The sequence below is a fragment of the Corvus kubaryi genome, unplaced genomic scaffold, assembly GCF_017639235.1.
Source record: "Corvus kubaryi isolate FWS band 111438036 unplaced genomic scaffold, C.kubaryi_AGA036_p1.0 66, whole genome shotgun sequence".
NCBI lineage: Eukaryota > Metazoa > Chordata > Aves > Passeriformes > Corvidae > Corvus > Corvus kubaryi.
The window spans coordinates 3035351-3048715 of record NW_024582054.1 but is presented as its reverse complement, the minus strand read 5'-3'; the positions used below and the strand labels follow the sequence as shown (position 1 = coordinate 3048715).

Sequence of the window (13365 nt, the reverse complement as noted above, 5' to 3'; positions counted from 1 at the left end):
TGGCAAGATGCTGTAGTCCTATCACTTCATATTTAGTGATTGTAGATTTGTAACAATCTTATTGTGAGTTTTAAGAAACAGCAAGAAAAGCTCTCAGAGAAAAAACAATCTCAAATAAACAAAGGAGACTGAAGCTATGCTGGCTCTCTCTTCTTTACATCATAAGAAAGTTCCTCTTGGCAGTAAGCTGATATTGTATTAAATTACTGTTGGCAGTCACAAATTTCTGACCTTTAAGTTTTCTTCTGAGAGGGTGCCCATAGGTATTTAAAGGGAAGAATGTACTAGTAGAATGTGGGAGTGAGATGATGTGGTTAATACAGCCTGTTCAGAAGCTCTTTCTAGGAGAGTTGCAATGTTTTGGTCTTTCAAATAGAACTGGACAAGGCTCTTGAAGTGGTGTAGTGAACACACCTTTTCTGGTTCTTCTGGTGACAGGCAGAATCTGAAAAGAAGTGTTATCCTATCTTCTATGAAAAACCTTTTTAATCAAAAACCTTCACACTGATTTGTAGGTGAACTCAAGTCTGATAAATGAGCTTGGACTGTATGATGAAAGATTGCTCTCACAAACGTTGCATTGTATTATTCAAGAGCTTATCTCCTCGGCTTTGAGAGAGAATGAGTCATGCAATGGCTTCCTGTTGTATTAGCAGTGTCCCTTATGACTCTGGAGAAGAGACTGACAGGCAGGTTAATCAGGCTATGCATCGATGGATAATAATTTCTAAGTTTGTCACTCTATATTTTGTCATCTCTATTAGTAAAGTTGGACTAAGGAGACTTCAGTGGTGGCTGTAACATAAACAATTAATGGTGTAGTTCTTCGGGTGTCCTATGCAGCACCAGGAGTTGGACTTCAATGATTCTTGTGGGTCCCTTCTGGCGCAGGATATCCTGTGATTCTGAAGTCCTGAGCAACCTGGTCTGTTCTTCTAGCTGACCCTGTCTGGAGCAGAGGTTGGACTAGACACCTCAGGATGTCACCCTGAACAATCCCTTAATTCTATTTGAGCAAACATGTTGTGATGACATGTTCTAGTCTTCACTAGAAGACTCCCAGTGTCTTGAGTAGGTCTTCCTGAGGAATGGCTTGTACTTGGTATCTTACACAAATGACAGAAAAGGGCAAAACAGTTATCCATTTACCTGTGAGGTCTGAAATTTTCATAGATGTTCAAAGGGGTTAAAGTTCAGATCCCATTCCACTTCACTGAATTTGAGAACTGATGGGTTCCTGTAAACCTATATATTCAAAGTCAGGTGGCCAGGGTGGAGCTGATATCAACACAAATGGACAATAACAATGTAGATTTTTTTTTTCATTTTTTGCCTTTGGTTGCCTACCTTCCATACACTAGGGACTGACTTTTTTTCAAAGGGCATTACATACTCTCAGCTGCCCCTGAAATTTGTGATACCTTTTGGACTTCAGCATCTCTAAGGTGAAGGTTCACCTTTCTCATGTTTTCGTCTGCATTGGAGGATAATGAAAATTCACATTTCATGCATAAGTTCCCCTCCCACTCCCTACCATCCTCCCTGAGGGCATAACAGAGCAGTGCCAGAGATAATGTAAATCAGATAACTTAAATTCTCCCATCCAAGGTTTGAATCATAACACAGCCATCTCTCTAAAAATTATTTCATATTATTATAATGCAGATCTTAGAGATGCTTATAGTGAATCTTTTCTTAAGACAAGATTCTCCTCTGCTGAAGAGTGTTTTATTAATGTCCTTGGTATAGTTTTAAAAAATTCTATTCCCTCCTGCACTTCCAGGCTCTGTTTTTTTGTTTTCTCCATCTATTTAGTTTCCATGTGCAAGGTGTAATGATTTCCTAAAGATATCTTCTTTAAACATCTCTTCTTTTTGGTAAACTTCACCTCTTAATTCAGTGGGAATCTACTCTTTCCACAGATCTGTTGTTCAGACGGGTCTGTAATCCAAAAAAAAGTCCAGGTTACCTGGACTGAAAATAGATTTTTATGGTAGATTCCAAGGAAATAATTTCCTCTTCTTTTTCTTTCTCTTTTTTCACAGAATTCCTCTTTGTGCACCTTTCAACCTCACTGAAAGATGTACACCATTGTATTTCTAAAGGTCTTCATCCATTCTTCAGCATCTATTGACTTTGGTTGTCCTTCCTTTTTCAGCTGTAGACATACATGGTCCATATGGTGCAGATTCAGAGCTAAATTTCATCCCAGATTTAAGCATTTAAGCCCCTTTTGGGGAGAACTACCTCAAATTAAACATTGGGTAAGAGCTAGGAAAGGGAGAAGCACCAAAGGAGAAATAGTCCATAAACCAAAGCATGTAGGTATATGTATTTATAGAAGTACATGATGGCTGACTGTTGATAAAATAGTGTAGTGAAACTGGCAGATAAGGCAGTTTTTGATATTCCAGCAGTAGTAAAAGTTTGTTTAACAATGTTCAGCCTATACTTCTTTGTGAAAAAATGCCCTAAACGCAATTATTATAATGCCTCCAATCAACGTGGCTGAAAACATTTAGGAAGGAGAGATTAATTTTCTTTTTTTTCATGTTCTTGTAATTTATAATCAGTTTCTCTTTAGTCAGCCAGCTTCTCCCTTTGCTGAGCAGTTCCATGTAAATGTCAGCAAGGTAGCAGGAAAACTTATGTGAAAAGTTCTTAGAGGAACTTAAGAAAAACCTCAGGATGTACTATTTAAGTTGTGTTCTTGTGGAGACTGAAAACTTTTTCAGAAAATATCAGTCCTGAAAATATCACTTGAGGTGCTCTAGCCCATGGTAGCAAGTACTGCTTTGCTCAGTTCTAATCAAATGCTGAGGTTATGTCATTTCTGTGGCTTAGGGCAGGTTCAGATGTGTTTTGAAGTTGATTATAACACCTCAGAGGAGATGCTCTAAGCACTTTTTTTTCCACAAATTTATGTTTGGATGTCTTGGTTAGTGCATCAGACATGCTTTTCTAACTAGAACCTATTTCTTTAACAGACTTCCTTTCAAGTCTTTCCAGAAATATCTTCATGTCTCTGCCTATTTATTTTGGATTTTGTTGTTGCTTGTTTTAGGGAACTGACTGTGGCCAGGCCTTCTTGGGCTGTTAAAGCAATATTTAAGGTCTAGATTGACTTTGTAAAATCTGGATTTCATATGTACTTCTGGGGGAAACAGCATGTACTACAGCGCCCAATACAATGTTTGTGATCTATGAGTCTTGAGGAAAAAGGCTTTAGAGTTGAGAATGTAGGAAGTGGGGGGTAGAGGGAGGAAAAAAATGTTTTGCCAGCAGAGATATACTTTCTGGAACAGGAAGATAATGAGAGAACCTTGTGGAAGATTTACAAATGGTGGTTCGTAAGAGTTGGAAGACCTCACCAGGGGATGAACCTGTCTGTACAAAGGTGGTAGATCAGTTAAGGCATGACTGTAGCCAACATCTTGTTTCCAATGAAGAGAGACTGAGAGAGTTGAGGTTGTTCAGAAGACACCTTCTAGCACCTTCCAGTCCCTGAAGCCAGCCTACAAGAGAGCTGGAGAAGGACTTTCTACAAGAGATGTAGTGACTGGACAAGGGGGGATGGCTTCAAACTGACAGATGGTAGGTTTGGATCAGGTATGAGGAAAAAATTCTGTACTGTGAGGTTGGTGAGGCACTGGAACAGGTTGCCCAGAGAAGCTGTGGATGCCCCATCCCTGGAAGTGCTCAAGGCCAGGTTGGACGGGGCTTGGAGCAACCTGGTCCAGTGGAAGGTATCCCTGCCCATGGTAAGGGAGTGGGAACAAAAGATGATTTTTAAGGTCCCTTCCAACCCAGACCATTCTATGATTCTGAGTAACAATCGTGTAATTTACTAGTTGCTGCAGTTCATTTAAAGCTGTTATTTTTATTGTTTCAGAAATCACAGCACCCACCCTTTGGATTAAGCACTTGGTCATCAAAGATTCCAAAATGAACAGCTCCAGTATAAGAAATTCAGGTAATGTTCCATCTAAAAAGAAATAATTCTTTTCACTATTCTGTAGTTTGTCACCATCTATTCTTGTTTCATTCTTTCTTCACTGAGCTATCAAACTGCTAGGGGCACTTGCAGCCCAGACTATAAAGTAATTTCAGATTAGATCTTTTTTTGTGTCCAAAGGGCCATAATCAATGTGTGATGAAGGATGTTTGTTTCCACAAACCATAACTGGAGAATCTCTTAATTTCTTCATCTGTTAATTCATCTTAGCCATCTTTCATCTTTATTCTGTTTGCTGTTCAGTGTGGATATATGAACTGATGCATTTGGTTCAAAGATCCGGGCTGTGGTTTTGGTCTAAGCAATTGCAAAAAATACAAAAACGGGCTTCTTTTCTAGTGAATTCAAGATTCTTCTCTTCAGGGGATATTTTTTGGTGGAGAAATTATTGGATTATTTCACAATCAAAAGTAGTTTAATTATGTCTGGGCCTAAGAAAATGTCAAGATTGTTTTGTGGGTAATGGAGTGGGTGAGGGAAGACCCAAGCCTAAAAAACAGCAAAGAAGAGATCATGAACATGAGTGGGAAAAGGGCAGGCAGGAAGATGTGAAGTCATGGTGTAAAACTTGAGATTGGAGATGAGCATGAAATTGTGGTGTGGAGTCATTGAAATGAGAAGAAACTGGAGAATCTGAAGAGGAAGGTTAGGGATTCTTAATAGAAATGGTTTCTGTCTGATATTTTAACTGAGGTGGGAGAAATGAAGAAATTAAAGGGAATATAAAAGAACAAAAGTGATTTAAGAAGCCATGGATTTACTTTAAGATTCGAATAGGAGATGCTACTATTACATATATTTTATGAAACATATATGCCTAGAATGGCTGTTGGAATAATTCCAGTCACCTGAACAGATAAATTGTGATACAACTGAAGTGCCTCATCATCTGGTATTTCTGGATTAGCTAGGGAGCATTCATGACAGTTCCTTTAACCTCCCTCTGCCACTTCCAAGCTGCAGGGTGAAATTAGTGCTAGGCTGGGTGAAACTCTCTTGCTGCAGAGTGAAAGGCTCTTGGCAGGAGGACAGCCAGCATTGCCCAGACCACAGTTTTAACAAGTCTCCTGTGCTTCACCTCCCAACTGTTTTTGTAGCAGGGTGGTCTGTGTAGGATCTGCCCGTGGGAATCATTCGGAAGCTTCAGATGATGTATAAGTACCAGCATCCTTCTTTAAGGATGTCTTTCGGGGGAGAGCAAACACAGCTTCTGTTTTTTGTTAGCTTCTGGGACAATCAGCAGCTGACAGTGCAATTGAAGGTGATAGTTTAATATTAAAATCCATTGTCACGGGTCCTACCTATCTTGGAGACCAGCTTTCCTTCTAATACAGCAAGCCTCATAGCTGTGATGGAAAGAAGAGTGAGTGCTAAGAGGTTGCAAAGGGACTTGGGAGCAGGAGGGTCTGTCTTCTACCATTTCTTGGCCTGACAGAGACAAAGTAGGCTGACTTTCATGTTGTAAAGGCAATCACTTAGATTGTTTAGTCAGGAAGCTGCCTGATGTAAACTGGCATTTTGTCCACAGAAGTGTTCCTTGTGTGAGCTGACTTCTGTACACTTGTTTCAATTGTTTCTGCGTCAATTCTGTTACTCAAACAAAATTATTGTGAGTGAGTGCATGCTACAAGTGAAAAATACATGATCTTCTGGAAAATTCAAGAGCTGTATAAGAGGTGGTTTATACAGCAAGCTAAAAGGAGACGTGGTTCATCTGACTCAGCCTTACTGATTGCTCTGAGGCTCACTTGCTATAGGGTCTCACTAAGAGACTGGGTTGCCAACTTTTATCCCCAGATTTCCCCACTGGGCCATGCAAATACACAGCCATCTCAGTTTCTTACAAATTAACTGATATTAAGAAATGCTGTCTAGAGCTATATTTTAGGTGATACAAAGTCTGTTTCTTTCAAATAGTGAAGCCTAGTCACCTTGTTTGGTATCTTTCATTCTTTTCATCCCTTGTAATATATGTTAAAGGCAATGTACAGTAGATGGGCTCAAACTGCAGAGAAATTGGGGGGGTAGTTATCATTTAGAATCATGTTTCTTCAAGTGTCTTCGAGTCTGTCTTGGCTGCAGATGATGAAACAGCTGTCATGAGATGGGCATGCAAAATTGGGGGATGTTTTTAATTGCCTTTGGCCCAACTTGAAATGCTAATGCTTAGCACATTTCCAATTTTTAAATTTATTTTTAAAGGGTTAAGATAAGTTTTGCTAGCACAAGATTTGGATTCTTGGGTTTGCTATTGCCTCGGCTGTATTGTCTCTCTGAGCTTACACTAACAGTCTTGGAGCAGGCAAAAAGCCTTGTATGCTTTTGCAGTGGTTTAATGGGATCACTGAAATTGGAAGTGAGAAAAGAGAAAAGATCTAATCTACTACCTTAGGGCTAGTGAATGTTTATACTGTAAGGAGAGCAGCATTTTCTACTGTACCATAAATGCCTTACATAAGAAAGATTTTATTTCTTCCCACAGGAAGCTGCTCTGCTCTCTGAATTCAATCTCAGGTTTTTTCTTTTTGTAATATCCAGACTAACTCTTCTTTTACTTCCTATTCCTTGGAGTTTGAAGAGTGAAACACTTAGCCGTGATGTCTCTTCTCCCTGTGGTGATTGTATGGCTCTGTCCTTTGCAGAGAAGAATGGTACAGATACTGCTGTCAGAGCACATGTGCTGTTCTCTAATCAGCCCTGATGCTGGATATCTTGGAAAGCAAGCGCCATCACTGTGTCAACCATGAGGAGAATTTTGGGTTGCTATGTGGAATCAAACAGACTCTTTAATTTGCTGTCATTGTCTCTGATCAATGTAAGCTGAGCCATGTACCAGGCAGCTGAGCATTGCAGAGCTGGTGGCACCCCATGTAATATATGCTGCCTGTATCCTGTAAGAGCTGCATTTGAAATCTGAGTATTCCATCTTCTGTTTAGTGTTGACAAACAGAAGAGGTTCTTCTGAAACTGATCTCTTTTTTTTTTTTTTGAGCACTTACATTTTGTTTGGCATGTGTAAATCCTAATTAAGCTAGGGATCAGGAAAAGCAGAATGACTCCAGCCTGGTGATTAGAGCACTTGACTGAGAATCTATATGTCTCCAGGCATTTTGCCAGTGAGTTTTTCTATGCTCAGTAAAAGAGCATTGCTAGGAGGGATTGCTAGTGCCGTTACCCCAGCCCACCTTAAAGAATTAAATGGCACCCTTTTGTCAGTAGGATGAGATGCAGGTTTAAACCTTCTCAGCCAGAGGCAGGAACCAAAATATGAACATCTGGACTGTTGCACAGCAGAAAAGTTGTTCTTCTATGCTTAAAAACTACATCTTCTGTCTGTCTGAATCCTACAAGTCCCAAATTCAGTTTTTCTTTTGGGGGCAAGGGGAGGGTCTAGATCAACATGATATTGTTGTGCCAAGATGACAAAAATATTTTTTGATGCTTCTTCCTTTTCCCAAACATGCACATCTGCACGTGCATGCACATGGATACCTTAAGCTAACTAAGTTACATAACAGTGCCCTCTGTGATGAGTCGTTCCTAACACTGCCAGAGCAGGAGGTGATTCAAATGGGATTCTTGCAATGGCTGTTCTCTGATTAGCATGGCTGGGAACTGTCTTTTCATTCTGCTTTTACTGTTTCAGCTTCCTCCCCTCACCCCCAACCTATTCCAGCCTGCAACAGTCAAAGTGATTATTTTTTTTAAAGTTCTTAATCTAGGGAAGGATTTGATAATGTTTTCCACTTCCAAGAAATCTAATGGCTGCTTGTTTAGGAGCACCCCATCTCCACTGAGGAATCCAGGGATTTTCCTCACTGCCAGAGCTGGGTTATCTCCAAATTCATTTGTGCTACTTAGTGATTTGGTTTTAGTTAGCAAGAGTTTCCAGCCTGTATCCAGCTTACCGTGACAACCTTTAAGAAAACCACAGAATGATGTAATGAGCCCCTGCATGGAAAAATAAACAGCTCTGGAGAAACCAGCAGTAGCAGCCTCAAGTAAATATTCTTCAGCCACTGGGGTTTTGAAAATGACGTTATTTGAAAGGAAGAATGAGTAATATATTAAGGTCACCAGCTGAAGACAGGTTTGTGTGTGTTGTGCCTAGTTAAAAAAAAACAAAAAAAAGAAAAGAAAAAACCCATAGTTGTTTGCTTCAAAATCTTGCTTGGTGAATGGGGACCAATTCCATGTGGCCTGTTCTGTTCAGCTCTGGCACCCAGGCATCGTGCTAGCATCTCATGATGGCATTCCAGTGATAGAGCTTTCTCCTGTCAGGAGCTCTTATTGGACAGAGTATAACTGAATGAGCTTTGAAAACAAGAACGGTGGTGTTCACATTTCTTTTTCTTGAGTCAACCCGAAGCCCAAACTTTAGGGCTTTTCAAAGGGGGAAACCACTTGAAAACTTCACATCTGTATGTATTCCATTGTCCACCTGAAAGGGAGTCTCTTAACTCTTGGGTGCAGTTTGTCTCCAGAGATCTGCACAGTGAAGTGGGATGTGATTATATCAAGTGTTACTACCAGGACCTGGGTTCTCTGGTTTGTCTGTGTTCCTTAAGGGGTCTTTTTTCCCCACTTGGCAGGAAAAAAAGATAAGAAAACACCCATGGCACCCCCAAAAATGTTCTCTCTAGTACTCAACTAGGAAGTTACACCGTTTTGCTGCATGCCTTTCTTAATGATCAGGGTAGTAATTGCCCCAAGGGTTAATGTACTCATAGGTATGTTGCCATATCCATATGGAGGCTTTCTGCAATCCCATACATTAAAAAGGAGTCTGCTTGAGACTACACTGAGAATTAGTGTAGTTCCTCTTGAGTCAGGTGAGATGGACATATAATGGGACAGAGCTTGAGAAGGAAGCTCTTTTCAAGTTTTAGTGGGGTACCCCAAAAATAGCCAAGATTAGACAAGAGTTTAATTTGTTTTTAGGACTTTCCTTTTCAGAAGTGAAGCTAAACACAAAGAGCTTGAATGCCTATATTAATTTCCAGAGTGGGGAGACCTTGCACCTGTGTTTTGAATGGATAGTTATTTGGAGTTGGAGGAAATTTTTTCATGCCTTGGAAATGTGGAACACTGCAGAGAACAGGGATCCACAGGTAGATTTAGATGAGGTTCTTGAAAAGCAAAACAGTGATATTAATGGGGGTAATTTCACACCTGTCTTTATCCTGTCTTCTCAGCCTTATTGCTTAGGTGTCTTGTCCTACTCTTGGTGCACAGCACTCCCCACCTTGTTATTTAAAAACATGAGACCATGGACTTCTGCTTCTTCTGCTGCTTTTTTCCTATTTTCCGCTATTACTAAACTAGCTGTGTTAGTTCCAAACTGGCTGGCTCTCTCTCCATGCCACTTCTGGTAATGTTACTGTCCAAATGTCTAATATAGAACTGTAGCCCCTTCCCCAAAATCTGTGGCTGATTAGTGTTAGGATACCGAGGGGAGGAGATAGCTATCACTTTGGCAGGAAAGCAGGTTGGTTGACAAGGGGCTGTAGTCAGGAATAATTGTGCTTTAGGAATGTCTAAAGAAGATGTTATGGTGGCATTTGAATTGGAAAATTTTGGTGCCTATGGATGACATTCTAATGCTGACTTAGTCCTCCTTGGTAAACATTTTCATGCTTCTGTCTCCTCTGGGCATAACACCTGGAATTAGTTAAAGGCTTTTGAATTTCTCCCTAGCTGAAGAGGAAAAAGTGTCATTGATGGTGTCAAGAACAAGAGTTCATGGGAGGGAACCAGTGTGTCAGAAAGCTTTTGTCTTTTCTACTGTCTTCTATTAATGTATCCTCCTTGGTTCTTTTCCTGCATCTGGACCCAGTACCTCCCAACACAATGCTCCTCTAACCTGTCAAAACTATTGGGCTAAAAGTCTGGGACTGTTGTCCCATCTGCCACAACTATTTATTTTCAGACCTTTGTATTAGACCTCCCAGTCCTTTTTTTTAATGAGGGTTTGTTTTGGTTTTGTTTTGAATTAATTTCAATTTAGATTCTGGCTTGATATCAAATAAAGCAATTTTAAGAGAAGCTCCTGTTGAGTATGAAATGAAAACTTACTAATTCCATTACATTTTCACAACAAATATATGCTCTTATTTGCTGAGTTCCTGCTTTCTTGCAAGCCAAAATGTGATGTTTCTTCCTTATTTATTATCCCTCCCTTCCCTCTGGCTCCATCTGTGGTTCAGGCATCCTTTCCTGTCTTGGCTGCTGCTTGGGAGGCCTCTGTCTCTTCTTCCGTTTTGGAAGTTCTGAGAAGGGTGATATGTGTGATGCCCAAGGGTGATTCTCCCACGGTCTCAGTGTGACAGGTGTGTGTGGTGAAGAAGGGAGTATGTAGGAGAGAGCAGAGGCAGGGGGAATGGAAGAATCTAGGACCAGGACCCTTCCCAGACAGCCAGCAAACAAAGTCATAAATAACATGCCACTGGGGACCAGTTAATCTGCTCTATGAAAAGGTGCAAAGTATACAAGTGGGAAAAATAACGTTGTATAATAATCAGCATGCAACCATAGGTGTTAAACCATATGCAGCTAGCCAAATAAATGAAGCTCCCCTTGAGTGCTGTGCAATAAATCATTCCCAAAGAATTCAGTCACTCTCCCCCTCCTTATCCCCCAAAGAAAGAAAACAAATTACTTTAGATGTGGAGTCATAACTACTACTCTGCAGCTGCCAGTTCAGGCAAGTGGACAAGGAGCAGTAGGAGAAGGGGCAAAGATATACGAAGCTGGGGTAAAAGGGGAAATAAGAAACAACCCCACATTTAAAACCTCTGGGGATTTGGTGGGGAAGGGAAAGGAAATAAGCTCCAGCACCAGGCGTTACCTGGCCATACAGGGACAAACTGAGAGTGGTCAACTTTGTGGAGTTGGTTTTGCTTTTTAGCAGAAGCTGATTCAGATTGAAGGGGCTGCACTGATTTGCTGAAGTAATTCCTTAGCAGCACAGTGCTTCTTGCTGTATGTAGTAGCACCATCCGGCACAGTCTCGTTTGTGAATCTGCACTTCAGACATCCATTTGAATGTATGCTGATGCCTGCAGAAAGGCTGCACATCTTGACTCACCTTCCTGCCTCTCTTGGAATGTTCCTGTCAAACTCACCACATTTCTGAGGTACCACAGTTAAGGAGGAGCTGTTTCAAGGTAAGTGTCATTACTAGCTCCTAGATAACCTCTGGAAAAGGTTTAGACCTAGGTAGGCTTCTGAAACCAATAGCCCTGGTGTGGCTTGCAAGTGATTTGCAAAGAGACAAGTGAAGAAAAAAAAGGGTTCAAAACACAGGTCAGTGTATCCCTATGAATATCTGCTGCCCCTGGTGTTGTCCAAGAAGGCTGGGAATATTACCTAGTACAGTATAAGGCTGTGAAGGAGAAGAGCTGCATTCCAGAACTTTGGAAAACCCTACCCCTCCCATGGAGGTGTCTGTTGATGCCAGGTTTAGAGTGAAGAAGTTCTCTACTTTGGTGGGTCCTGGAGGTGGAGTGAGTAGATAAGGGAAATGTGTGAGGCTCCTGAGTAGGGCTCGTGGAGCAGCAGCATGGGAAAGTGTCATAGAATCATTTAAGTTGGAAAAGACTCTTAAGATCAAGTCCAACCCTTAACCCAGTGCTGCCAAGTTCACCACTAAACCATGTCCTTAATTGTCACATCTACATATTTCTTAAATGCCTCCAAGGATGGTGACTCAACCACTTTCCTGGGCAGCCTGTTGCAATGGTTGACAAACCTTTTGGTGAGGAAATCTTTTCTAATGTCCAGTCTAAACCTCCTTTGGTGCAACTGGAGGCTGTTTCCTTTCCTCCTCTCACTTGTTACATGGGAAAAGAGATCAACACCCACCTTGCTACAACCTCTTTGTTGACCATTTCTTTGCTTTCAAACTGACGTTATCAGAGCTATGAGCTGTGTTTTAAGAGTCCTGTGTATAGTTTGGGGAGGGTGTGGGGCTGCCATCCGTGTGTTCCCTTTGCCTTGGTGGTCATCTTATTTTTGTATTTTGCCAGACCACTAAAATAAGCAATTAGTCAGTGGGAGCATGTGAGTACATTTTGTGGCGCAGTTCAGGGGTGGCTTAAGTACATGTTTTGAAATGGTGTGTAAGTAGCTGGAAAGACCTTGGCTGGAAGATCCCAGGGGTTGCATATGAATTGGAAAGAAGCTGGGCAGAGAACCCACCTTCAGAGAAAAAGATGGGAGTATGTTTAAAAAGCAAGGTAGCATTCGATCTCGTGGGACACTTGAGGGAGGAATGTGTTAAACTGGCTGGCCTTACTCTGGGTGAATGGAGTGACATTTCTCTGGTTTCCCCAGCTGTTATAATGCAGGGAAGTCTGTGGTCCTGCTGGTGTCAGCAGTCTCCCACTCACCTTAAGCTGACTGAACAGGCTCCGGTAGCACAAGGCTGCAGCTTCTCTCTGGAGCTCAGCCTGCCAGAATGCATGGGCTCCCACAGATGGAGGGACTGTTGCCTGTGTAAGGCTGCAATTCAGAGAAATCCCATGGGGAACACTGACTTCAGCCATAGTGTCAGTCTGTAGTACTTCCCTTGCCTTTTAAGCTAGAGTAGGGACATCCATCTCATGACATGGATGAAGTGGGAGCAGTTTCTCTGTCCCATGGCTGATGTCTGAATCCCATGTTATGTCATTGAACTTCCAAAGCCTGGATATTCTACCCAGAGACAGTTGACTGGGTAAATATCCAAAAGTGAGTGCTAGCTTCCTGTCAGAGTCAATTCCCTCTGCCTCCTTATAAAGTGCAAAATATTATAGGGAAAAACTGATCTGTCACTGCATGAAAAGGCTCATCACACTATAAACCTGTCTCTCTTGCCTTCTGTGCCTCACCAGTAGTAGCATTAAATATAATGTTGCTGTAGGTAGGAAGACCAGTCTGAACCACTTTTTAGCTGCCTGTGACAGTTTTCAAAGACTTTGTTTGGTGTCCTATAATTGCACAGTTACAATACTGTAAAAACAGTTGTATACTCCATCTAGAAGAGGTAGGCAAATTCTCCAATAATTGCTTTACTAGCTGTTCCAAGGACTATTAAAAAACAGGTGTGGAAGTGAAAAAAGTTTCCCAATAATGCTAAGGCTCCAGTGGAAACACCTATTGTTTTTTGTTTTATTGAACAGCATTCCTCAATGTGGAAAGAGTGCAGTGAAAAAGGAGTACAGGGAAAATGCATGTATTCAGAGACAGGTGGCTTATGTCAAAGCTAGGTATGCCACAAGCTCACAGTGCTTAGAAACTATGTGAAATGGAAAAGAGGCATTAGGGAAGAAAAAACACAGACTGTGTAGCTTTGTCTCAAAATGACAAGG

The 13365-nt window shown here is 41.3% G+C and overlaps 1 protein-coding gene across 6 annotated transcripts in view; it reads left to right on the top strand.

The window, feature by feature from the left end:
- SMOC1 (SPARC related modular calcium binding 1) overlaps positions 1–13365 on the top strand; it is a 131882-nt gene that overhangs the window by 82595 nt on the left and 35922 nt on the right. For 5 of the 6 annotated variants that reach the window (XM_042048204.1, XM_042048206.1, XM_042048205.1 and 2 more), the window contains exon 7: positions 3893–3973. The exons of the other annotated variant lie outside the window; for it this stretch is intronic. In XM_042048204.1, the coding sequence (XP_041904138.1) occupies positions 3893–3973 (81 nt within the window). The remainder of the gene's footprint in view (positions 1–3892; positions 3974–13365) is intronic. 6 annotated transcript variants of the gene reach the window in all.